The 27,274-nt window shown below is 47.8% G+C and overlaps 2 protein-coding genes across 2 annotated transcripts in view; both read left to right on the top strand.

The window, feature by feature from the left end:
- LOC307178207 (antizyme inhibitor 1-like) overlaps positions 1–6,068 on the top strand; it is a gene marked incomplete at its 3' end in the record, with an annotated part of 140,352 nt that extends 134,284 nt beyond the window's left edge. Inside the window, 1 exon segment of the mRNA XM_079906107.1 lies at positions 6,012–6,068. Coding sequence (XP_079762233.1) covers positions 6,012–6,068 — 57 coding nt within the window.
- A 731-nt stretch (positions 6,069–6,799) lies between these two features.
- The window catches only part of CACNA1E (calcium voltage-gated channel subunit alpha1 E), a gene marked incomplete at its 5' end in the record, with an annotated part of 365,198 nt that continues 344,723 nt past the window's right edge, over positions 6,800–27,274 (top strand). Inside the window, one exon of the mRNA XM_079916590.1 lies at positions 6,800–7,224. Coding sequence (XP_079772716.1) covers positions 6,800–7,224 — 425 coding nt within the window. The remainder of the gene's footprint in view (positions 7,225–27,274) is intronic.

The following is a 27,274-nucleotide window of genomic DNA, read 5'->3' as shown; positions in this document are numbered from 1 at the left end:
GCTTACAGCGCTGGGTGCTAGGGATACAGCGGTGAATAAAGTCGTTGTGGCCTCTGCCTTTATGTAGCTTGAAGGCCAGCGTGTGTGTGAGGCGGGGTGGTCATTCATCAAAGGACTGTAAAGATAGATGTGTCTGTGGTATGAGCGTACTGCATAATTGATTAGGACCCACCAACGCTCGGCACTGTTGAGGTCTTGTTTTCGGAATCATCAGGATCCTTTGGTGAATTGATTGTCACACCACTTAGGGTTTCTCCTTTTCCTTTTGTGTAAAATATATCTGTTTATCTCTCTCTGTGCACATTATGATGTGGCTAATTTTCAGCAATTGATTAATACTTCATTGGATTGGCCAATATTCCATGTATTTCACGTATTTGTGAGTATTTGCGTTTCGATTCGCTTGTGTGGTTATATCACGATGCAAGTAGCAATAGTGTGACGCAGACGATCAATACTGTTTTCTCCTCCCTGTCCTTGGCACTCAGGTAGACAGCATTTCTGCTGTTCTTTGGCTGAGGAGGGCCAGGAGACAGTTCTGGCTAATGCAAGAGGGGAGAAGTGCTATCCATCGCTTCCAGGTCTGGCCTCAAGACCTTTTGCAATGTCCCCCAAGTGCTTTTTCTTTTTCTTTTTCTTTGTCTCCAGGCTGGAGAGAAAAAGTCTAGTGGAGGACTCTGAGGCTCTAGGCTCAGGTGTTCGCTGCCTGTTTTTGTAAATAAAGTTTTATTGAAACAGCCACATTCATTTGCCTATGTCTCATCTATGGCTGCTTTTACACTACAAAGGCAGCAGTGAGTATCCGCAGCTGAAACTCACGACCTGCCAAGCCTAAAATATTTACTTTCCAGCCCTGTAATAAAAAAATGCCATCCTTAGGGGATGACAGAGCCCCTGAATGAAATAAATCTGGGTCCCAGAATGACATCATGGAGCAGAGTCTCTCTTTTTCATCTTCTAGGCCAACTCGCATTATTAGACTATGACATGAGAGAGAAAGAAACCTTTACTGTATTAAACCACAGACATTTTGGCGTTGTTACTGGCATTACTTACTCTAATAAAATGTCATTTGCATAATAAAAAATGAGAGCTAACATTTATTGGGCATTTCTACCAGGTACTGTTCTACGTGTTTATATATTCAGTTCCCAAAACAACCTTATGAAGTATCTACTCTTAGTGACGTTTTAAAAATGAGGAAATGAAAGACTATGTCATTTGCCCAGGAATTCATTTGGTCAGAGGGGAGCTGGGATTCATACGCAGGCAGCTTGGTTTCAGCATGCTAACTCCTAGACTCTCTTCTTTGCTCCATATTTACATAATTCCCATCTCCAAGTTCTTTCCCAGGGGCTATCTTATTTGATTCTCACCACAGACTTCTGTAAGACAGGTTATATTATTATCCATGACAATATATTATATAATTTTAGAATATATTTATTATTAACTGTTGTATAATGTAACATAAATTATATAATGATTATTATTATCTTTGTTCGGGAGAGGAAACTGACCTAGAAAGCTTGCTTGACTAGCAAATGGAGAACTATACCCCGAGCCCCGAGCTGCTGACACCAAATCGAGGCTCTTTTGCCTCCTTCAGTGCAGCAGACGTAGCGATCACTCCATGTTTGAAGTCGTGTGTTTTCCTTGGGTCTTGGTTTCCGTTCAAAATGCACCAGCTGTCAAATGCTGTTGGACATTAGCCCATCCTTGAACAGTCACCATAACAACACAGACATATGGAGAGGGATGTGGGAGGGGCAAAAACTGACGCCCGTGGAGGGGGGAATGGAGTTTTGCAGGGAGTGTGGGTGGGTCAAGGAACTCATCTTGGATGTTTTTTGGTCCCTTCACTTCATGATGTAGATTGAAAATGGGTGAAAGGAACACTGTCCTACCTACGGGGCCTTTTAACCTTCTAATTCATTACTTCTTACCAACTCAGCACAACCTCTCAGGACTATAGGCTGCTTTTAGGACACTGTTTCTCAAGATGTGATTCCTGGGGGTGGAGGGGGTAGGGTGGTGCTTATTAAAATTGCAGATTCCTGAGCCCACCCAAGACCTATTGCATGAGGATCTCTGGAGGGAGGTCCCAGGAATCTTCTGTTGTAAAACCAGCAATGGAGATGATTCTGAGGTTCACTAAAGCCTGAGAACCACAGCCTTGGGAGGTTACAGCAGATGAACTAACCCAGCTTTTACTCCTCCTTTGTAGTCAGGTAGCAGGCTGGCTCAGATAAGAATCCCTAGATGAATATTTATCTCTATACCAGGAATGTTCCTCTCTGAGCAGGTGGGTGAAGAGGAAGAGTAGAGTTATTCCTTGCCTTTTCTTTCACTGGGCAGGAAGCCCATTAATTGTGTCAGTTCTCTTCTGTAGAGCATCATTTTTAGACAAGAACTCAGAACGGTATCTCAATTGTGTGGTATCTTATATTGAAAAGTGTTCTCCTCTTGGGATTGTTCATTTCTTACAGTTGGGATGGGGACCTTTCTGTCCTCTTCCTGCCCAGGGCAGACAAAGGGCACAGGGCTGGGATATGTCAGGTCCAGCTCAGGCACATATGTGTGCCCACCACTCACCTTTTACTGCCTATCAGTCCCATTTCTGTTCACCATCTCCCAACCCATGCTGCTTGGTGGTGTATTCCATGGTGATTTCTTCCTCCTTGCTGAACTCAAAACTTTCAGGGTATAAAGGCAGTACATTCATAAGAACATTGTGACCTTGTTGACTTCCTAGTGTATCCATTTCTCAGAAGGTGGCTGGAAGATGCACATGTTCTGGAAGAATTAGAAAGTGAGGGGTGAGAGTGGGATGGGCATGAACCCAGTGAGAGGAAGATGCATGTCTTCAACATGGCAGACTCACCTGCTGGGCTTGAGAGCCAAGGGGATGCCTGGGCCATTATTACTAAAGCAATCAAAAATAGATGAATAAAATTAAAACTCTTGATAGGATATAAAGGGAAAGATGGTGCAAAGGACATAATGTTCCTTAGTGGAGGAAGATCTCGACTTCGGCTCTGAGGGGAGAGAGGGGAGAAGGTTTCAGAGGCAGGCCGGAGTGTGACTACTGGCTCTAGCATCTTTGGCAGTGCAGGGTACTTGGGGTAGGGGTGGAAAGGAGAGCCCTTACCCTGCTACCCCATGTGGCCTGGCAAGCAAAGGAAGAGTTTTTAATGGAGCTGCTGGATTGCAAATGTGTCACTAAGCCCTCTTCCTCCTCAGGACCCCTATAATTTAAGATCCCGTCCCCTGTGCATTAGCCAAAAAAAAGCAACAAAGAAAAAGAAGAGAGGTAAGTGGAAAGCAACGTTAGGGGAATAAGACAGGTGCCCTCGGGGCTTTCATGAGCTCATTCTTAGGTCAGTATCTCAGAGCAGCGGGACCTGTTTTCCTTCCCCTAGGGACTCGGACTGGGGCCCACAGGACAGCAACTTTGCCCTCAGGAAGCTTCTTACTTGGTGTGTCCACCCTTGATTCTGTTTTGTGGATCTCCATCCTCTCTTTTTGCCTGCTGCTCTGTAGAACCTGCTCCTATGGGCACAGACTGAGTGACAATGATGGTGTCCAAGAGGTGCACTTGAAAGGGCAAAGTTTACAAGTCAAGTTTTATCAGAACACAGTCAAACATTGATTTACACATTGTCTGGTTGCTTTCAGGCTACAACAGCAGAATCTGAGTATTTGCAACAAAGATTGCATAGCCTGCGAAGTCTAAAATATTTACTATCTGGTCCTTTACAAACAAAGTTTGCCTGTCCCTCTAGATCTAGAGATTTCTCACTGGCTTTAAGTGCTTAGCCCTGAAGTGACGTGCATACTCCACTCACAACTCACTGGGCAGCACGGTCGCTTGACCCTGCTCAACCCTAGGGGGCCGGAAGTGCATCCTATTATGTGCCCAGGAAGGGGATAACCAGACTCTTGGGCCAACAGTACCAATGACCACCACAGCAATCTACTATGTGTTGAACTCAGTACTAGGGGCTGGATATAGAAAGATAAGACAAAATCCCTGATCTCAAGGAACTCAAGGAATGCCAGAATTGGGGGGTTGGGGGAAATCTAAGTATAGAGTAGATTCAAATGTCCTTCCCTGGAAGATGTAGACTCTGTCTTGTCTAAATCGCCTGAGATGAAAGATGTTTTCTCAGCTTGATGATAGCCAGACCTGGGGACTGGCCAGCTTGGCAGGCAGTGGGAGCGACAGATTCCCCTGATGAACATTTATATCAATAATAGAAGGGTTGTTTAACAGGAATTCTTAAAGGAAAGATGAGATAATTTCATGTTTTGATATTTGTAAAATTGATTCAGTTGAAGCGGGAGCGCTGTGGTGCATATTATTGCTGCTGTAATTTTGGCAAAGATGTGATTCAACTTGGCAGAGCGTCTGGGAAGGGGAAATCCAGGAAGGAGGGAGAGGGTGGGCCAGGAAGCGTAGACAAGGAGCCAGGTCCTGGTGGCCTGGTGGGAGCCGGGAGGGTGGCCCAGGAGCCTCTGCCATAGGGCGACATGAGGAAGAGGAGGCTGCAGGCTGCAGAACCCGAGACTGCTTGGGTTTCTGGCGGTGCTGAAGCTTGCGGAGCGAGTGGGAGCAGCCCGGGAGGGGTGCGTGCGTGTGTGTGGTGGAGGAGAGACATTTAAACATTGTAGGAATGAAGGATAAATTTAAAATCCATCAAGCAGAGTTGAGACAGAATGACAACGTGAGGAACATGAATCACTCTTTCTAGGGACCCACCCAACTGCGTGCAGAGTTGGAAATGATTTTCTCCTTCTCTGCTCCCTACCAAGCTTATCCTGGACCCTTTACCTCCCCTGGCCCTGTCCTCTTGACCCAGCTTGGTGACTGAGTATCTAGCGCCGACCAGCACATTCCCAGGGCCTCCAGCCCAGTATTCCCAAGATGTTTGCTGGTAGGGCTGGGACGACCAGTCCAGGTGCTAGAAATGCGGGAGGAGACAAATAAAGAAGTTATCTCCCACCCTCTCTCCAGGGAGGTCAGAGTCTATTTAATGTTCGCGTCAGGCTTGATCACCTACGCGCCAAGATCATCCTTCCTTTTTTCTTTTCTACCTGCTTCCTTAGTGTGATGAGGAGGGGCCTAGAGAGGCATCTAGGGATTCTGCTTCGTGGGGTAGAAGCAGTGTGATCAATACGGTGGAAAAACTATGAGCTAAATTTGAAACCTGAGCCCCCTTCCAGCTCTGACTTTTATTGCTAAGTGTGACCCTGGGCAAGACTGTCTACCTCTTTGGACCTCAGTTCCCTCACCTGTAAAATGATATGGCTCAACCATTAAGATTCCTGCCCATTTTAATGTTCTTTGTTTTTGTGACTTGCGATTTGATAGGCAGTCCAGACTGGGGAAGGTGGGGCGGGGTCTGGAGGGCAGCATTCTGGGAAGATGCCTCCCCTGGGGGCCCAGCATAGCCCTCAGTTCGCAGTGGGTGCTCACTAAGCCCTGTACGAGTGATTTGGACGCCAGGGCTCCTCCCAGCGTCTAGAGCAAATGGTACTTCTTGGAGCCGAGGGGGCATGTGTGTGCCACTTGTGTCACTAGGGGCGTGGTTTGGAACATGGATGGGGTGTGGTTTGGAACTAGGGGCGTGGTTTGGAACATGGATGGGAGGAGGCTGGGAATTCAGGCTCTTGGCTGGGAGGGAGACAGTCGGTAGAGATCTGGAAAAGGTGCTCAGTTCAGGTTCTCTCAAGTCAGGACTGGCCCCCAGACCTCAGACTTGCTATGGGAACTCTTTCTGAATCCTTCAGTTTCCCTAAATCCTCTCTGCGCATGCTCTCCCCTTTGCCTGTAATCCTCTCCCTTTCCTCGCCGGGCAAGCTCTGCGTAAACCCAGACTGAGGGTCCCTTCCTACACAAAGCCTTCAGGAGGGGACTGGGGGGCCCCTCCTATGCGCTCACATAGCAATCAATCCTAGCACATGGCGTTGTGTGGTCAAATTCACGTTCTTCCTCTTTCTCCCACAAGGAGGATGTGGACTACATCCAGCTCATCTTGGCGTGCCCAGCGGCTGGCACGTGGTGAGCCCTCGGTTAATGTTGATTGAATGAGCGCATCTTTCAGCGGCAAATCCGGCCACATCCTCCTTGGCATGGAAGAGGAGAATGAGGCTCAAGGGAGCCCGCCGAGGCACCTGATTCCACACATGCTCCCCAGATCCTGCGCGAATGAGCATAAGGAAAGGAGGAAGGAGCCCATGTACGGGACCCAGTTCTCCCGAACAGCCTGCCTGTGGCAGTCCTGCGGGAGAGGGTGTGAGAGTTAGGGCAGCAGGTGGTGGGTAGGACTTCCCCAGGGGAGCTGGGGAGAGGGTTAGGGGCATTCTTTCACCACAACGGGCCAGGAGAGCCAGGTAGCTGTCGAGATAGGGGCTGAGAAGGACAGCCTTTGGCATTCTCCTCTCCTGATAGCAGCACCCTGAGACATTCATCACAGTTGCATACAGTTACGTCTTCAACGTCTGTCCTCTGCGCTAGACTGAAGTTCATGGGGCACAAATCAAGTCTACGTTGTTTGACTGTAGACACCCAGCACCTGGCGCACAGCCTGGTCCACAGTGCATGCTCCTGAGTTCAACCATCATTTATTGAGTTCCTACTGTGTGCCAGTTTCTGGGCCAGGCTGGAAGCCTTGCCCTGGACGACAAAGTCATTAACCTCTTTCTCTTCTCTATCTCCCTCGTGCCCACCCCTCCCCTCCCCGCCCTCCCACCCCTTATCTCTCGCCCACCTCCCCGCGCAGAGCAATGTTCTGTGATGGTGCCCGACATGCGTGGACTGAGCCCCGGCCGCAGGCTGCTGGAGCCCGCCCTCTGCCCGGCTGCGGGCGGGAGCCCTGAGCCCGGGGCCGAGGGCCGCCGCCGCCACCGCCACGTCCTGGCCCTGCCCGAGGAGGAGGCATGGCGGCCCCAGCAGTGCGCCCTGCTCGAGGCCGAAGCCTCGGACGAGGCGGGCATGCTGCCGGCCTCCCCGCGCGCCTCCGCCGCCGGCTTCGACAACTTCTTCCCGGTGCAGGAGGGCGAGGGCCCAGGCTGGGAGGGCGGCTCCAGCCCCTTCCTCCCGGTGAGCCCCGAGGTGATGAAGCGGCGGCGCGGGGGTCTTATCGAGCAGCGCGACATCATCAAGGCCCACGAGGCGCACAAGATGCAGAGCACCCCGCAGGCGCGGCGCAAGGAGTGGGAGTGAGTACCCGGCGGGCGGGATGGGGGAGCACGGCGTCAGCCCGGCTGGTGGCCAGGGAGGAGCCGAGGGGGCGTGGGGACCGGGTCGGTGGTCCCGCGGGAACGGATCTATCGCTGCTCCTGCCAAAGAGGGGCTTGACCCTCCGAGGTAGTTCCCTGAGGTCAGACCCGATTGATCGTCAGACCCGATTGATCTCACTGAGCAGCCCTAGGCTGCGCGGAACCTCACTGAGGCTACAGCTGGTTCACTTGGAGCCCGCCCTCCCCATCCCCCCACGAAGTACACCTAGTTTACTGAGAGCCTGGGCAGAAAGCCCTGGGTTCTGATTCACACCCTGAGCTTCCCTGAGAAGAGGAGCTCTATAAACCGTGGAGAATCCACCCAACTGGGAAGCATCTCTCTCGTTTTTCCCTCCGGAATTGCTGCTGTAACCCTCCTCTTTCTGGTGTCATTCTTGAGTGAATGATTACTTTTGGGGACAGGTCTTCAGTGGATAGAAGAGATTGACCAAGATTTCCCCCCCCCCCCCCCACCCCTCCATGACTTTATTTCTGATCTTTTTGTGTAGAGCAAAAGGATCTGTGTTCTGTCCTGGGCTACCTTTACCCTGATTGATGCTTATTGGGGACTGGGATATTACTCCTAGGAGTCACAAAGTAGAGGAAGATAGTATTTCATTTAATTCTCAGTCACTCCAGATTTACATCCCACCCAGGGACTTTGTCCTTCGGATGCCAGTGTTTATTCTGCATGTTTGCATGTCCTGTGATCTGTATGTCTTTCTCTCTCTTGCCTTAGACTGAGTTGTTAGATGTTAGACTAGCAACAGGTGTTTTTTGACGGTGCTGGTCATGGTGGAATTTACCTACCTGCTTTTGGTGGACATCCTGTATGGTGCAACTGGGGGTAGATTAACTGATCTCTGGTGGTCTTTTCCTGTGGTTGTTATTAGTTCGTTCATTCAGTGACATGTACCAGGCTCCTGGGATTCAGAGAGGAGTTGGGCACTCAGCACTCAACAGGCCTTCTTTCCTGTTAATCATCTTCCAGTGCTATTAGTTTTAAAAACCTTACATAGCTCTCTAAGTGCCAGCAACATTCTAAGCACCTTACCTAACTCATGTTACTTCTCATCATTACTATGAGGCAGGTACGATTATTGTCCACATTTAACCAACGAGAGACACAGGGGAGTTAAGTGACTTTCCCAAGGTCACTCTGATAGTTACTGCATTGTTAATGTGGTTTGAGGTTCGTTAGTGATTTGTACCCTGGAAGTCTGGTTCTAGAATCCGTGCTTCTAACTCTGAAGGCACAGTGCCTTTTATTCTAGTTCTCGCAGTACTCCTTATCTCAACCACCCATTGAGATGCCATGGTAAGAGCACTGGCTTGGGGGTTGAGAGACATGGGGCTAATTCCCAGGGTGACCTTATAGGTGGTAAGTCATCTCATCATGGCTTTGAAAAACGAGTAGGAGAAAGTAGATGACCATTTGAATACGGTACAACTCTGATGGTTGGTATTTCTTCGTATTCCAGAAGTACTATATTTTTATGCACCTCTGTCTTGTCTTCTTAAGAGGATGCTGAACAGCTTGAGGGCAGAGACTGTCTTGCACATTCTTCATGTCACTCAATGTCTGTCATACGACCTAACTCAAGAATTCCTACAACACTCACTGAAAACTTAGCTTCACCATGCCTAGCGATTTGTGAATAACTCTTAGGTCTTTCTCTAAGTTAAACGTTTGCTAGTTGGAGGATGGAGTGACTGTGGGGATGGTGGGAGACTGTGCTTTCATCAGGGCGGGTCCATGAGGAGGTGAGCCAGAGCAGACACACCAATGGCTTGAGGTCATGTCAACCTCTAAGACTAGCGGCAGAGGAGGAGCCCACAAAGGAGGTGAGAAGAAGTGGCTGGAGTGGTAGGAAGAAAACCGGAGGGCACAGGGACAGAGAATCAAAAAGAAGGGTGTGTCAGAAAGAACACCATCTGTGTTGGATGTTGCTGAAAGGTCAAATAAAATGATGATGGAGAGGAATCACTGGGTTTTGGCAATATGGAGGTGACCTTAATGGGAACAATTTCAGTAGGGTGATGGGGCAAGGTTCCAGATGGAGTGGGTTGCGGAGAAAGTGGGAGTGACGTGGCCACACCCTCCCTGCTCCCAGCACTCACAGCCATCACTGCAGTCTGTTGGGAGATCTCTGTGGTCAATACCACCAAGACCTTTTCCTCACCACAAACTCCCTCCCCACAAGGCTCTGTGCATGCCTTAGTCTGATCCCCTTCCTCCTCTCCCCAAATTCCCAAATTCCCTGATATCGCACTGGCTAGGACTCATGTTCCGTCATCAGCAAGAGCCTTCTCTGGACAGTCCCTTCACCTCCTGTTCTAAGTGGAACCTGCCTCTCTCCCAAGAATGCTACTTGACCTGCAGCCGCGTCACGTGATGGCTGTCTTCCCTCCCACACTGCCTTGTACCCTTGAGCCTGAAGGTGGGGTATGTGTCTCCTTGCTTCTCACTGTTGCTTCCAGACCATTATTCCTCATACCTGTCCTGAAACGCCAGTTTGGAGCTCATGGCATCAGACAGCACCACCTGCTGTTCCTTCCTGCTGCAGCCCAGACCACTCTCCTTCATGCCAGGAAGATTTCAGCTTTCGGTTTACTGCCTCTCTCCCCATCTCTTCTCCTGCCGGCAGTTCTTAGTTATTTCCATGTCCACTTAGATAACTCTTCTTGTACCCTGGCCCCTTGGTTCCCTAACCTCTTCTCCCCGATGATTCTGCTCCACGCTTCCAGCTGAGACCTCATCTCCTTGGCTAGCCTGGACCGTGTTGTAACTGCACTGCTCCACGGTCTCAGTTTCACTCATCCCACTGTCTGACCATCACCTCCTTTCTGTCCAGTGCACGCCCTCTGGTGCTGCATTTCCAAGATTCTTTAATCTCACTGGCCTCCACAAGATGTTGATCCTATTACTTTGTCACTGCCCCCTCCCCAGCCGTATCCTCACTTCCCATCTTATCAAGTTAAACTCCATTGTAAGCACCAGAAATACTTTCCAGAGAAAAATGGTGACATTTCACTTGAGGTCTCCTCCTACTCTCTCAGCTCTTTCTCCTGCCACCTTCTAAGATAGAGCCAGTCAGTAGCCGAGGGCCAGGATGCTGGATGACTCCCAAGTTGCTCAGCCCACTTCATGCTTCACCATCGTGGTGATCACTTCCTTGTTTTCACCCTCAACTTCCTTGCTCCTCTGGTGCTCCATTATACTGGTCTGGCAAAACTCCAGCCCTGCTTAAGTCCCACCTGCCACCCCTTCTTCACCTGCACCTGGGCAGCTGAACATTGCTATAGCAAAACTCACAGCTGTGCTCATTGGTCTGGCTGTAAATTTGTGACCCCTACCTCAGGTCCACCCTTAGTCCTGCCCAGAAATCCCACTACTTTTCCTTTTTCATCCACCCTCACACTCTTTTAGAGATTAGTTCACACACTTTTCCCTTCATTCTCAAACCCCAGCATCTCTTGCCAGCCTGTTCCTAGCTCATGACAATTGCTTTCCTACTTCACTGGGAAAATAGAAGCAGTCAAAGAGGTTTGTACGAGCTCTCACCCGCATTGACCACCTGCTGCATCTGGCCCCTGTTCCAGGCCATTCCTCCTGTTTCTGTGGACCAACCCCTCATCACACTCCATGTGGAGGTCTGGTGCCCACGTAGAGCATGATAAGCCTGTTTGTCTATTCGCTCTATCTCTAAATTTTCTCCTACAATTCCCTCTGGAACCCATTCCAATCAGGCTTTTGTCGCCCTCACTGCAGTGAATCGTCCTTTTTTGCCTTTCCTTTTTTTTCTTTTTAAAAAAAAGGATTTACAAAGGAGCTGGAAAGATAGTGCATAGAGTTTCCATGAAAGAGTCTTCAGAAACCCATTGCATCAGTCCTCTGCTCAGAACCCTCTAGTGGCGCTCACCCCACAGAACAAACCCCAGTCCTTAGCATCGTCTACAAGGCTCTGCGTGACCTCCCTCCTCGACTTTGACCTTGACTTCTCCCCTGCAAAGATGCACAGGCGTCTTCGACTTCATCTCTGTATCTTTCCCCCACTCATCTGCTCCAGCTCTGCTGGCCTCAGGCCATTTCTTGAACCCACCTCAGCGCAGGACCCTCGCCTTTGCTGTTCCCTCTGCCTGGAGTGCTCTTCCCCTCAGAGCACTCACCCCCCGCTTCACTGAGGCCCCTGCTCAGAGAGACCTTCCTGACCCCTCTCTGTTGAGGTGTCTTTATTGTGCTTTATTTTTCATCATAGCCTTACTATCATTTTCCCAACACACACATACGTGCACATACAAGGACATAGAGATACATGCACACACACAGACACAGACGCAGACACACACACACGTATTTTGTGTGTGTACATTTGTCTCCCTGCACTGAAATGTAAGCTTCTTGAAAGCAGGGACTTTGCTTATTTTCAGTGTATAGAATAACGTCCCGTATGTAGTTGACTCGCAATAACTGTTTGTTGAATGAATGATGAAATAAACGCACTGAGGGGAATTGATACCTATTCCAATCAGCTAGCTTCCAGGGAAAGAGGTAACTGAGTTCTCTGGGTCAGCTGTGCAGTTGTGCAGGTTGCTGACTGCACAAGGCCCTCCAGTTGAACAATCAGCAGAGGAAGTGGGGAGTCTGTTCTCTGCCCTCCTTCAGGGCTGCTCAGGACCCCGTGTCTGTGGTGCACCTTGGGGAGATGGAGCCTTCTTCTCTCTTCTGTCTTCTGCCTTCTAGCTTCTCCGGACTTAACCTTTTATAGACAGGCTCCTCCTGGCAGTAGGACAGGGCAGCCTGGTCTTTCTGCAGAGCATGGATTTGCTGCAGTAGGAAATCAGGAAGGAGTCTGTCGGTGGCCCTGCCAGCTTCCTGCTCCTCCCTCCTCAGCTCCTCCTGCTCCTCGGCTCCAGCCCCTCCCTAGGCCCTGTCCACCGCCCACACAGCTCACAGCCTATGGCACACGCACACCACCCGCTCTACAGATCCTGCCTCCTTGGCGCTGACTCAGGACTCTGGTGCCGCACGAAGCAGACTAGAAACCAACCTGGGCTGTTTCCAGCATTTTTGCTTTTGCCTGGGGGAGCTAAATGCTGGGAGGGGGAGTTGGGAGGGTAGGAGGAGACTTCAAGGAAAGGGTCTCCGTTTTCCTGAAGACAGACTGTAGGTCATTTGGATGAAGCAGATTTTCTTGTGCGGAATGTTATTTCCCAAAGAACCTGTTAAAAGGTTTCCTCAGGCCCAATGTTCTGGTTATGAGACCTTTTGTTTAACACTTAAGTTTTATAGCTCTAGCAAGTGGGCATGAAACCATGTTTTACTAATGCTGTAATATAATTCCCTCAAGCTTCCAAAATATTTTCATATATACTGTCTTATCTGACCCTCACTATGACCCTATGGACCAGCTATTATTATTTCCAATTTACAGAAAGGAAAATGAGCTGCAAAGCTAGAGGTGGCGTTAGGTCAAAAAACCCAAGTCTTAATAACAGCGGCCGCTATCGATTGAGCACTGGCTACGTGCTAGACGCTTTGCATGTTATTTATTCTAATGGAAATCACAGGTACTATTATAAAGAATGGAAACATTTCATATGGGACTATTATTGCCTTTGGATTTGGAAGAAAGGAAAATATGTGTAACTTTAAAGTCTGCGTAGGTTGGTACAACTTACTCTATGAAGAGGGAAACAGTATTTCCATAATCATAGTACTTATCATGCTATATTGTAATTGCCTGTTTACATGTCTGTCTCTTCCACTAGACTGTAGAGCAGAGAAGTTTGTCTGAATCGCATTGTGTCACCATCACTTAGCACAGTACCCGGCACGTAATAGACGCTTAATAGATATTTGCAAAATGAAAAAAAAAAAAAAAAAGGAAGATGTGATTTGACACACTAGGAAACTCAGGTTTGATGAGGTTACGTTAGTTGTCCAGAATCTCACAGCTAATGAGGATTCACACCAGGCCCTCTGACTTCAACTCCTGTCTTATTCCACGGAGGTGTTCTGCCCACCTTAGTATCCCCTGCAGTGACTACACAGCCCAGGCAAGTGACAAGAACCCAATTCAGACTAGTGGGGTTGATTCTAAACTTGTACACCGTGGGACCTGGGGCTGATTGTAAGCTCTCTGCATTTTTAGAGTGGAGGAGAGTAATAATACTTGCCTTGCTGATCTGTTGTAAATTTTGGCCATATTTATTATATCACATATGCTGGTGTGGGTCCTCAAAATGTTGGTGAGCCCCAGAGTTTTTCTGGGCCTCGCCTCTGCCTACACAGTCTCCCTGGGTGACCTCAACCAGGTCCACATATATAGAGATGACTCCCGAATGGAGATTTCCTAAGAACTCTTGACTTTTGTAGCCCAGTGCTAGCCCCGCGTCTCCACACTGGTGGTGGTCTAACCAGCATCGAGAACCTAACATGGCTGAAGCAGAACCCTTGACCCTCTACCGACCCCACCTGCCTCCTCGTTCCTGTAAATGGCATCGCATCTGTGCATTGCCTCAAGCCAAAGATTCTCAGGATCCTTTATTGCTCTCCTGCCCTTTTCTCCCGCTTCCAATCAGTTGGTAAGCCCTCTACCCACACATCTCCCAAACATATTCCAAGTCTGAGCACTTCTCCATCCCCATGGCTGCCAGTCTCTTCTGTACCACTGTCACTCGGACCACCGCAGTGGCCTCCCTGTTGGCCTCTCCCTCGTGTTGGCTTCTCTGTAATCAGGAATGTGTCTATTCACTCACCAGACAGGGATGTTTATAAAAGATGTGAATTTAACCGTGATTCTGTAACTTGCCCTTGTACTCAGAGTAGAATCTGAGCTCCTTTCTCTGCCTCACGCATTCCCACACCACCTGGTCTTTGGGTGGCTTCTGGCCTCATCCCGACCACTCTCTCCCTTCCTCCCTATACTTTCGCCCACCTGCCTTCATTCAGGCCAGGCCCGTGCCGGCTTACGTCTCTGCCCTGCTTCCTCCCTCTACCCAGAATGTTCTTTCTCCAGAACTTAACAGGATTGGTCCATTCTTGTCATTCTGACCTCAGCTAAAATGACACCTCCTCAGAGAGGTTGCCCTTCACCACATAGTCTAAACTAGACATCTGGTAACTCTGGGTCACATCACCCTACACAGTTGACTGCCTCCCCCCGCAAGTGCCACGCAGCCTTGTCCCCTCCATAGTCACAGTGCTGGGAGCAATGCCTGACACCCAGGTTCTTAGTGAATATATGTGAGTGAATGAATGAATGAATGATTGCTCAATGAACAGTTGACATGGTTATAATTATGATCTCGATGCTCACCCGGCCTCTGACAGCCCCCAGACACCTTATGGGGTCCGGGGAGCTCAGGGCTCTGAGTCTAGACCAGCGTCCGCCCTTGGGGTGTAAAGCCTCATGGGCCGTGAAAACCCAGGTTGGTTAAGTTGCAGGTCATCTGGGCACTGTCCTCCTTCACACCTTCCTTTGATCACACTGAACCATGTGTTATTTGACCTGGGGAAAAATATTCAAGCATTCAGAGTTTCATTCTCTTCCTTAGCTAGATTGTGGATGAGGACGTTGACCTTTCTGAAGAACATGCCAAGTACTTAGTCCAGTGTTTGGTTGTTTTCCCCCTAATGTTGGGTTCCTCACCTTCCAGAGCCGTGACTTGCCATCCCTGTCTACAGCAGGGCGTAGAGGTTTGCTGAAGTCCGTGGCACAGAGGGTGCAGTCAGGGTTGGGATCAGCTGCATAAGTCAGTGGACCCCAGCAGCTCTCAGGTGATGAAACGAGGAAATGCACAGTGCCCAGCACGTGGTAAAGAGTCGGTGTGCACCAGCCATTTCCTTCTTCCCCTTCCCTTTCCCCTTCCCCTCCTCCTGGTCCAGCTGCCTCATTTACAGATGAGGAAACTGGGGTCCTGAGGGCTGGGTGACTGCTGTTGCTTTACAGAAACCATTCTTCTGATGGCAAGGTCAGTGGACTGTGGTGAATGAAAAGGCTTGGAGGACCCAGCCCTGTAAATCCCACCCATCACTCCCGCCCACAGCCCTGCAGCTGTGCTATCTTGGGAGGTGGGACTGGGGCAGCCAGATTGGGAGAGACGATAACTCAAACACGCCACCAACATTCTCGCCAGCTTTCACACCACACTCAACATCCGTGACAAATTCTGTATAAAAAAACAACAAAAAAAAACCCCCCAGACGTCTCAATCTTGAAGCTTTCTGGTTCAATTTTTAAAGCCATGTGGCCAATTTTTCTCTGAACTCTTGAAAGGCAGCTAACCCCATGCAGGACGAGTCAGACTAAGTGGGGATGTCCTTCCACATGCTGTCACTTGCTGGCAAAATCAGGCTCATCTGGGTTAGTTCTTAGAATACTAGAGTCTGTAAAAATGTCATTGCCAGGAGGGCACGGGGGCAGAGTTTTTGCTCAGTTGAATAGAAGTGCTTTGTTGAATGATCCGATATTTTAATACAATTTAAATTTGTATGCTTTGAGGAGGGGCAGGAAGGTCACTGCAGTCCCCATCACTCCCTACTGCCTCAGACAGGGCTGATTCAGGCGGTTTAGAGGACCAGCTTTGCCCCGAAGGCGCTTGAGCAGGCAGCCCTGCAGAGTTCAGCCCCCTCACTCACAGACAAGGCATTTCAGGCTCTTAGGGTTGTAGTATATATAACAGCCTTGCAAAAACCAGGACACGTGCCAATGGAACACAGAAATCATGAGCCTTCAACACACTGCGTTATCACTAGCCAACAACACGTTTGGAAGCCACGAGCCAAGCGGGGACCTGCAGCATACGCCCTGCCTTCTTGGAGTTCTGAGCGGCACAGGGCACCACCCCCCAGCCCACCCTGGGAACCAGCACAGTTCTGGTGACCCCGAGAAACTGGCTTTAGGATGGATGGCCCTTTGGGGGAGCTTCAGCACACATCCTTGAATTTTTTTTTTACCTGTCTTCCAGGGATTTCAAAAAAATGGTCTTCTTCTAGGTCTGTTCTCTAATGACTTTCCTTTCCCTACTTTTTTTTCTCCTTCAGACCTTCTGGCAGTTCTGTGAAAGCTTCCCTCAGAGAGCAGGCTGTGGGGACACGCATGGTGGGGAGCTTAAGCAGCGGGGGTCCCTGTGCAGGTGCCCAGCCCCCTCCCGCAGTGCCTGGTGACTTTCGCCCCTCATACCCTCTCTGCTCCTTCGCTGAGCCACTGGCTGCCCTAAGGGAAACCAGAATGTGTCACCTTCTCCAGAGCATGGTGCCAGGAGCCAGCACTTAGTGGGGTCAGGTGAGTCTCTGTTGTCCTGGTTCGTCCCTTCAAGGCCAGGTCAGGAAGGAGGAGGCGGGGAGGAGAATGTGTGAGTCTGAAGCCCAGCTCTCATTCCTGATGTGCCCCAGGTGTCCAGTCCGTGTCTGTGCTTCCCTTTCTGGCAGCATCAGTCTTGTCTGTTCTGAGGGACAGCTGAGCCAATCTCTCCTCCCCGCCACCCGACCATCTCCTCTCTGCCAGCATGATCCATGCCTGGGTACCTTCAGAAGACGTTCAGCCTTCTGAACACGTCAAGATAGGAAGCGATTCTATCCCCTGAGACACCTTTTTGAAGAAAATGGGGAAAGGGGCGCCCTCTACTGTCAGCGGCACAATTTGTCACACTTTCCCTGCTTCTTGAGATAATTTTTCCTGTTTTATGGTGCCCCCAAGTGGTCACTTCTGTGTAGTGCAGCCATTGTCTCTCACTTGGAAGCTTTTCACAGAGTGCTGTGTAGCTGGAATGGGCCGGAGCAGCCTAGGGGTCACCCATCATATCACAGGTAAGGACACCAAAGCCAGAAGATGGAGGGCCTTGCAGAGCTGGGTGAGCGCGCAGGGCTTCCCATCTCCCTCACCGCCTTGCCTTGCCCTTCCTTCGCTCACCTGGATGCCTGGTTCCAGATGAGTCAGGGGTGTCTTTCTCTCGGAAGTGCCAGAATGGATGAAGACACATGTAGAAAAGGACATACTTGGTGCTGAAGATCACACACACATACAGACCACCTGCGGTATTCCGGGTATTGTGATGAGCAAGACGTTTAAAAACATCGCCTCACGTAATTTCTCTTTTAACGTTCAGATGAGAAAGCAGAGGTGGAGAGAAAGAAGTGCATCACCTTAGGCCCTGTGGCCAGTCTGCTGTGACCTTTGGCCTGTGCTGTTTTCAGGGGCTGCTTCTCCTCTCAGCACAGGATGCCCCTCAAGAGGCCTGCTCTCCCACCCGTATCGTCTTCCATCTCTCCTTGCTGCTGGCCCCTCTCACCCCCTCTCTTCCTCATTTGTTTTTCAAAGCCCAGTGTGGAAAGGAACGAATAAATGTGGGGTTGGGTTCCTTTCTTGCTTCTCTCCCTTCCCTCCTCCTCTTACCTGGGAAGCCCCGTGTAGACCCTCTGCCGTGTGTACGCATCTCACTACCGGGCCACGCTGCTCACCACCTGCTGATCTCGGTGATGGGAGAGCTGCATCCCTCCCCACATTTATAAAGAATACAGGGAGGAGTTAGGCAAATTCTCTTTCTGTTCTGAGAGTACAGAAATACTTACTTGGGGGCGTGCTCTTTGGTGTGGGGTAGGGTGGCTGGACATACCTGGCCTGGGTATGCTGAGGTCAAGTCCATCTTCATCCCCCTCCCCCCTCATCTCAGCGCTCCCCAGCCATCATCCACTGTGGTGACTCTCTTCCCCTTATTTCTGTGCTGAAGCTGGGAACACTTGTCTCTTCCTTTCCTTCTGTCATGACAGTGCAATCATATTAGACGTACAGGTCTGCATTTTGCTTTTAATTTTAAGTTAACATTCTATCATGGATATCTCTCCCTGGCAGTTTCTAGAAAGATGACCACAGTGTCTCTTTCATGCTGCATAGTATTCCTTAGATGCAGTTTCCTTAGAACCACAATTTGTTCACATAGCCCCTCTCCAGGGGAGTTTCCGGTCGCTCGGCGATTACGAGCCGCGCTCCAGCGACCCTCTGTGATCGAGCCTCTGTGACACGCGCTTTCCTTCCTGTAGGAGAGAGTTGAAGGAGGGGGTGGGTGGAGGAGGCTTTCCCACACTGTGCCCTCTCGCCCCCTGAGGACTGAGGCTTCTCCCCAAACCCCTCCTCTCATCTTGGCTGCAAATTGAAATGTGAACTTTCGCAGTCTGTATTATCTCTCCGGCCCTACTGGAGAGGCACAATGAATTAATAATATGCCAGCAGGAAACAGAGAGATGGAGTCATTAATTGTCAGTCAGTGTGCCCAACCTCTCCTCTCAATAATTAGCATGCTGACAGCTTCGGTTTTATCCAGAGCCAGGGCGACGCTTCGGGGACGCTCGTGGCTCAACCTGTGGCATCCGGCGCAGAGCAGGGAGCCCTCGTGCCTTCCTGGGTGGAGTAGGGGCCTCCTTGCAAGGGGCTAGCTGAATTCAGAAGTTCCTCCAGGGAACCCTGTGTGCCTCCTTGGGTTGGGGGGCGGAATGGAAACAGGCTGGGGGGGCGGCGGGCAGGGTTGGGGGTTACTGTCCAGATGGTGCTGGCTGGTGTGTGCTGGCCCACGTGGCAGGTTTGTGATCCTGGTTCTGCTGCAGGCAAGTGACACTTGCCAGATTGCGTTGGGTGTAGTTGTCTCAGGGAGGAGCCTTGCCTTCACATCACAGGCTCCCTCTAGGGGGAGGTGGCCCAGGAAGATTGCCTCAACATAAATACTGTTCTAACCCCACCGTCCCCCTTCACTACACGTACACTCCTATGAGGTGTAGCATCTGGCCCGTGCATAGAGTGCCAGGCTTGTATAAAGTTGCTCAAGAAATGTTCCTATAGAGGAGACTGTCACCAAGAAGCTGTGTGACCCTGGCCAAGCCTCTTTACGTCTCTGGGCTCTGTTTGTAATCTGGATTAGAGGTAGCCCTTGCTTGCTGTCTGAGGCAGTGTGGTCAGATGGCTCAGAGCACATGATAAATTATAGGTGGGACTGCCTGTTTTCCATCCGGGCTCTAGCACCTGGGAGCTGGGTGGCTTTGGGTAAGTCACTTCACCTCTCTGGGCCTCTGTTCCCTCCTGCCTTTATTACTTAGAACTAATCTTGGTTTGATATTGACGTAAACTCCAATCTGATGAGAATAATTTTTTCCCACGTTTGTACGCTGTTTGACATGGAAATTTCTTAGGCCGCCTGGCTGGGACCCAGCCCTGTTCCTTCCCCGTCTTCCCAAGTAGGCTATGGAGCCAGTTGGGGGCCATGCGGCTAAGACAGAGACACATCTTCTGGGCTGGGATGCAGGCATCGCCTCCTCCTGCACTTGGCCCTGGCTTGGCTAAGGGCCAGGCTCTGTCAAGCCCATCCTTTACCCTCCGGTGCCTAGGACACCTGCCTTCCTTCCCACATTGCTCTGGGGCCTCTGCTCCCACGCTGCTGCAGGGGTGGGAGGCTGCTTGTTGCAGACCAGGTTCTGGGAAACAGACTCTTGAGACAAGGATTAATGTGCAGGATGTTTATGCAGAGTTGGGGGTGCTCTTGAGATCAGCACTGGGGGAGAGGAAGGGAGGGAAGCAGGATTGGGCTGAGGGAGAAGTTGGGCTGCAATTCGTCTCAACAGAGGCCTCAGATGACCTCATGGGGTGGAGGTAGAGGACTCTAGAACTTGGAGGGTCTTCCAGAGTTGTCTGGAGTTGGGGCAGAGAGGCCAGGCCTTTCTCTTCCCTCATCAACCAGACACTGGATGCATGCAGCTCCGCCCCCCACCGGCCCTGAAGGTGTCCTGACCTTGGTCCAGGTGGGCAGCTGCAGGTAAGGCAATTCCTGAGGGGGTGACAGTGCGGACTGTGTGCCAACAGCATCCCAGCAGCTGGGGGAAAGGACCTGCAGTCCTGAAGGGGAGACAGGGCATGTCATGGCATCCACCACACTGCTTTAAGGACTCCTGCACCACACGGAGGGAGGACGTCATGTCCCCCCCCCATCCACACAGTACAGACTTGACTCTGAGCAGAGGCACGGGGGCTGGCCAGAACCTTCTGGAACACCAGCCAGGACCTGTTCTCCCAAGGGTGCTCCTCTGTTGTGAGTGCTTACCTTTCTGCTCCGACCTGTCTGCACACCTATGGAGATGGTTGGAGCCTCTCAGTGGAGGGTCTGGGTCTTTCCTCACTTTCACCAGCCAGGATCACCTGCCTGGCGTCTGGGCTTGACTCTGCTGTCTCGGGCTCCTCTCAGATGCTTCTGGCAGCAGAGCTCAGTGGAGGCTGAAAATCCTTGGCATTAGGTAGACCTGAGCCTGTCACCCAGTAGCCTGACATGTCTCTTTATCTTTCTGGGGTTAACAGCAGCAACATCTCAGGGCTATTTTTTGTCTATGTATTTACCTTTACCGACAAGCTTCATACTTTCTTATGCTCTCGTGATGTGTTTAATCTCATTTTCACTAACGTTTATTATTCATCTTTGGCTTGTCAGTTTGGGCTGCTGTAACAAAGTACCATAGCCTGGGTGTCTTTTAAACAACAGAAATTTATTTCTCGCAGCTCTGGAGGCTGGAAGTCTGAGATCAGGGTGCCGGCACGGTCGGGTTTTGGTGGGGCCCTTCTTCTGGGCTGCTGACGGCCGACTTCTCACTGTGTCCTCACAGGTAGAAAGAGAGCACCAAGCTCTCTGGCCTCTTCTTGTAAGGGCACTAACCCCATTCATGGGTGCTGCACCCTCATGACCTAATCACCCCCTGAAGGCCCCACCTCCAAATACCATCACGTTAGGATTTCAACATGTGAATGTTAGCAGAACACAAACATTCAGTCCATTGCAGTCTTTCTCTGTCCCTCACTTTCCTTAGGTTGTAGCCAGGAAGCAGGACCGTCATTTACACATTGAGCTTCAGTGACCCACCTACACCATTCCCAGTTTGCTTTATAAAATACGGGTGTCTAGATTCCAACTCTGAAAGATTCAGATGCAGATACTCTTAGGTGGAGTCTTGGCATTGATATGTGTGTATGCATGTATATGTATGTATGTATATATGTATATTGATATATATTTTTTCTACACCTCCCCAGGTGATTCTAAGCTGCAGCCAGGGTTGAGAGCTTTTGACCCAGACCTGTGGCTGCAGATGGGTAGGCACCTGTGTCCAGCCTTTGTCAGGAGTCAGTCCCTCTATCATCTTTCCTGGGACATAGCAGATTGTCTGAGACTATCTCCTGAGACCCCCCACATTTTTTGGGGGGCGGGTAGACCGCTCCTGTAGACCTTTTAGAAGGCAATTAGAGCATCTCTGAGGGGTTCTGCATCTCTGTACATGTAAAATAAGGGGCCAAGGCTCACTGGATGATAATTTATATCCTTTTGTCTGAGTCCTGGGATAATGGGAGGGGGAAGGCTTATCTGGATCTGAATCCAGTTTGAATCCAGCAATTCTTAGTTGTCTGATCTTGGGTAAATTACTTAGTTCTCCTTCACCTCATTTTCCTCATCTGTAGGACATTATGTACCTTACAATACAACCCTACAATTCTAGGACATTATATAGTGGACAAAGCATGTTCATTATGTCATCTAATTTGAGCTTGTAATGACCTGGCCAGTTGTTACGGATAAAATGAAAGGCTTAGATTAAATGTTTTACCCAGAATCACACAGCTAGAGCTGGGATTGAACCCACATTTTCGTTTACGTCACAACTCTGCTGAACATGGACCTTGCAATTTCATATGACTGTAAATAAGTAAGGTTCATAGAGGGCCCAGGGACTAACACTGTCACAGAGGAACAAGGCCACTGACACTTAACTTTTCTATAAGTTCAGCCATTGTTAGATCTGGAACTGTGGTGACCTTTTCAGGCTTATGGGCTCCTCCAAGTATCCCAGGAAAGCTATGGAACTCTCCCCACCCAGAAACGCACTCATATACACACAACAGCCTGAACAATTTTTGCCTACAAATTATTATGAGTAATTTATTTCACATACATAAAATAGAAAAATGGTATTCCAAAGGAGTATGCTTCTTCCTCAATTTTTCATGTAGAAATTAATGACCATTTGCTAAAAAAAAATCAATTCAAACTGTACAGATAAGGCAAAAGATAAATTTCAGCTCTGCTTAAAAGGAAATTTGAATGGAAAATTGGTGTTTGCTTTGAATAAGGAGCTGAAATTGTGAAGTGATTTTTGATGTGGCAGGGGTACATCATCTTTGCTCTCCAGTTGCTTTTGACTTGGTTTAGATCACAACATACTGACCCTGAAACTCAGAGGTATGTCATTTTATCATTTTGAAGACATCATGACTCTTTTTTATAAATTGAAGTACAGTTGTTTTACCATATTGTGTTAAGTTTCAGGTGTATAGCAAAGTGATTGTAATATATATATATTATTTTTTCAGATTACTTTCCATTACAGATTATTACTAGATACTGAATATAGTTCTCTCTGCTGGTATATCCTTGTTGCTTGTCTATTTTATATATAGTAGTTTGTATCTGTAAATCCCATACTCCTAATTTATCCCCTCCCCACTCTTTCCCCTTCAGTAACCATAAGTTTGTTTTCTCTGTCTGTGAGTCTGTTTCTGTTTTGTGAATAGATTCATTTGTATTGTTTTTTAGATTCCACATGTAAGTGATATCATATGATATTTGTCTTTCTCTGTCTGACTTCACTTAGTAAGATATTCTCTAGGTCCATCCATGTTGTTGAAAATGGCTAAATTTCATACCTTTTAATGAGGTACAGGTAGCAACCTGGGCTTGCAGTAGGCATCTGAAGTCCAAGGAGCAGGTGATGGGAACCTCCAATCTGTAGCAGGTTGGTCAGAAGCACAGGTAACAACCTGGGCTTGTGATTGGAGTCTGAAGTGGAGGCAATGGGGGGAGGTCTTGTAGGACTGATCCCTTAACCTGTGGAATCGTAGGGTATCTCTGGGTCGATAGTGTCAGAATTGAATTGAATTGTAGGGGACACCCCACCCTGTATTGGAATTGGGTCCAGGAACCTAAAACTCTACCCTAACCTAGAACTTACCTCCCTCCAGTGTCGGGGGAAGGGACCAACCCTCGAAACCTAACCTACCCTGTTACCTTTCCTCACCATCCCCTCTCTGTCCTGTGCTTGTCTCCTTTGTGACCACTTCTCTAGCTGCTGTTTCTCAGGTTAAGTACCTGAGGCCTCTCCCCGCAAGGCTTCTTTCAGCCTGGCCCCGGAGAAACCATATTTGCAGTCTCCCAATCTTGCTTATCTGGGCTGTTTAACATTCTCTCAATTTTGCATCCCATTGCCTTTAAAATCTTCAACCGTTTAAAAAAATGTAATGATATAGACTTTTTCCCTCTCATTACAAAAGACATATTCATTGGAAAACAATTGGGAAATAAGGAAGAATATAAAGAAGAATATAAAAATTACACACAGTCCAGTCACTCGAATCCAAACGCTGCCAACATTGTGGTGTGTTTTTCCCTCTGGTCTTTTTCAAAGCATTTTATATACATACAAATGTGTTTTTAACTTCTAGCCCCCCACCCCCCAAATTGAGCTCCTACAGAATATATAGTTTTCTATCTTGCTGCTTTCACTTTTCATTATATTGTGAGTATTATAGTAATACCATTCAATATTATTTGAAAACCGGATTTGTAATGGCTAATGGCTGAAGTTCAGGGAGAGATTTGGGGGTTCTTATGCTGCTGTTAAGATAGAGACTCATGTAAACTTAGTTCCTGTCTTGCTGCTTATTCTTCCTCCCTAAAGAGCTCTTGCCCAGGAGAACTGCAATTCTGAAGAGCAGCAGCCAACTGTGAAATAAGAAGCTATTTCAATAATAGCTCAGGGAGCACTTGAAACTAGCACTGGGGTGTTTCTGGGCTCATTGGTCTAAGTGAAGCCTCCTCACCCCCCTCGCTGGAATCTTAGATGATCTAGATGGGCCTGTGGAGCTGACTTGGGTTTGACTTACTTCCTTGGCTCTGTGTAGCTTTGGGCAGATGACTTAACGTCTCTGGTTATTTCCTCATCTGTAAAATGGGGATAACAATAGTACTCACCCCCATAGAGTTTTGTACATATTAAGTGAGGTGAACAAATAACATGTATCGCAGTGCCTGGCACATAATGATCAATAAATGTTAGTTTTACCATTTCCCTATCATTGGGCATTTATGTGTTTTAAAATTTTTTCACTATTAAAAACAAATTAATTTATCAATATTCAACACATATTTATTGAGTACTTACTAGATGCTAAGTATTCTTCTAAATACCGGGAATTACATGGGGTAACTAGACAGGTGTCATCTTACGGAGTTTAAATTTTACTGGAGAGACATGACAAAGAAGCTAAGTCAGGTGGTGACAAGGGCTATAAATGAAACAAGACAATGTACTGAACTAAGAGGTGGCAACTTCAGATGGAGTGGTCAGGGAGGATCTTTCTGAATAGGAGATCCTATTGGAGAAGGATGTGGGAGAAGAAGTGGGAAAGGGCAAGTTGAAAGGCTTGAATGACAAGGAGAAGAAGTGGGAAAGGGCAAGTTGAAAGGCTCTGAAGTGGGAGTGAGCTTGGGGAGTTCAGTCAAAATTCAGAAGCAGTACATATATGGAATCTAAAAAAACAGTACTGATGAACCTAGTGGCAGGGCAGGAATAAAGATGCAGACTTAGAGAATGGACTTGAGGACACAGCGGGGGAAGGGGAAGCTGGGATGAAGTGAGAGAGTAGCACTGACCTATATACACTACGAAATGTAAAATGGATGGCTAGTGGGCAGCTGCTGCATAGCACAGGGAGATCAGCTCAATGCGTTGTGATGACCTAGAGGGGTGTGTAGGGAGGGTGGGAGGGAGGCTCAAGAGGGGTGATATGGGGATATTGTATACATATAGCTGATTCACTTTGTTGTACAGTAGAAACTAACACAACACTGTAAAGCAATTATACTCCAATGAAGATATAAAAAAAAAAATTCAGAATCAGTGAGTGAGCAAAGGGGGTGGAGGAGGTGCCCGGGAGATGGGCAGGGGCCACTTCATCATGGAGCATTTTGGGGAACAGAGCAAGGAGTGTGGACTTTATTGCAAAATGTGAGGGACCCCAACTGGGGGGTTTTGTGTGGGGGAGAAACACACGTTCAGTCATGTGACCTGGACTTGGCTCACGGGGGCTTGTGAGAACCGATTATACCCATTTCTTCCCAACTAATTGTTTAGTGACATCATGTTGGTGACTTAAATGGCCATGGTGAGAGTGTTCACACTACAGAAATTTGTAGCAGTTGCTACAAATCAGGGCTTTCATCCTCCAGAGGGTCCATTGTTAAGCATTTACCAGCACACCCCTGGAACACCCTGATCTGGGTTTCTAAAAACACTTCTTTAGCTTCTCTGTGGAGAATGAATTATATGGAGGTGATACTGTAATGAACATCCTTGAAAGTATCATTTTGACTGTAGTTCTGAGTACTTCCTTAGGAGAAATTGCTAGAAGTGAAATTACTGAGTAAAATCATCTAATTGCTACCTCCTTAAAGTTTTCACCAATTTATACTTCCACCAGCAGTAAAAGACACCTTTCCTGTAACTTTACTGATACTGATCATTAGCAAGCAAAGAAAGGGGGAAAAAAAGAAAAAAACTAAATTTGTTAGATAAAAAATGGTGTCCTATTTGATTATTAATGATTGAATGTTTATCACTCATATGTTTCTTTTCTTTATTGAATTATTTATTCATGTCCTACACTCCTTTTAAAATTGGGTGTTTGTATTTTTCTTATTGATTTGTCAGAACTCTTTATATGTTAAAAGTTTTAATTTTTTGTCATTACGGTACAAATATTTTTTCTTAGTTTATTCTTTACTCTTTTAATTTTTAAAAATATATTGAAGTTTTACATTTGTATGGAATAAGATCTATATTGTTTCTTCAGCCCGAGGAATTTTCATTTATGTTTTAATTATGTTTTAAAAATACATTGTTAATCCATCTAGAATTTATTTTGGTTTAAGATTTTTAGTTAATATTCAATTTCATTTTATTCTAAATGGTTAACCAACTTTCCCAGCAGTATTTATTGAAGAAATCTTTCTCCACTGGTTTTTAATGTTATCTGTATCATCATCTACAATTTTAGGTATAGTAGAGTCTGTTTCTATTTCTGCTTAATTACATTGATCTATTATTTCCTACTATCGTGCTGTTTTTATTTTGAACTTTATAATATATTAGAATATCTGATAAGGTAAAGTCTCCTTTAGCATACTTTAGAATCACTTTGCAGTAATATAAAAATGTTAGGATTTTGTTGGGAATTGCAACAGTCTTTAATTGGTTTGGATAAAAGGGACATTTATATTTTTTCCATCTTGGAATATGGTATTTATTCAAGGTTTCTCTTACCTTTTGCAGTAAAATATTATAATTTCCTTCCTTTATACAAATTCTGTTGTTAAGGTTTTTTTTTTTTTCTAGACATAGTTTTTATTGCTATTATGAACAAGATACTTTTTTCTAACATGTTATTGCTGGCATGCAGGCAAGCTGTAATTTTTTGTGTACATGTATGTCGACCATTTAGATTGGTGTCCCATTGAAATCTAAACTCCCAGGGCCTATAAAACTCCCAGGGCCTATAAAACCGCCTGCCCCTCCAGCTTCATCTCCTACACCTGCTCTCTTCTTTCTGTCCTCTGGGCCATCTGGCTTTCTCTTACCTCCTCCAACATCCTGACCTTTTTGTTTTACCACTTTGCACAGTCTGTTCCTTTTATCTGGAACTTCCCATTCTGTTCTCTATGTACCTGATTCCTGTTTATCCTTCAGGTCTGGGCTCACACATCCTCTCTTTCCAGAGGACTTTCCTAACCACCCTATCAATCTATAATTATTTATTTGCAAGAACCATGGCCATTTACTTATCAAGCTGCGTCCACTGGCTAGGACAGTGTCTGTCACATAGTAGGCTCTCAATATATTGATATATTC

The sequence above is a fragment of the Stenella coeruleoalba genome, assembly GCF_951394435.1.
Source record: "Stenella coeruleoalba genome assembly, chromosome: 1".
In the NCBI taxonomy this organism is placed as follows: Eukaryota; Metazoa; Chordata; class Mammalia; order Artiodactyla; family Delphinidae; genus Stenella; species Stenella coeruleoalba.
The sequence above is the reverse complement of the archived record's forward strand: the minus strand, read 5'-3'. Positions and strand labels throughout refer to the sequence as shown.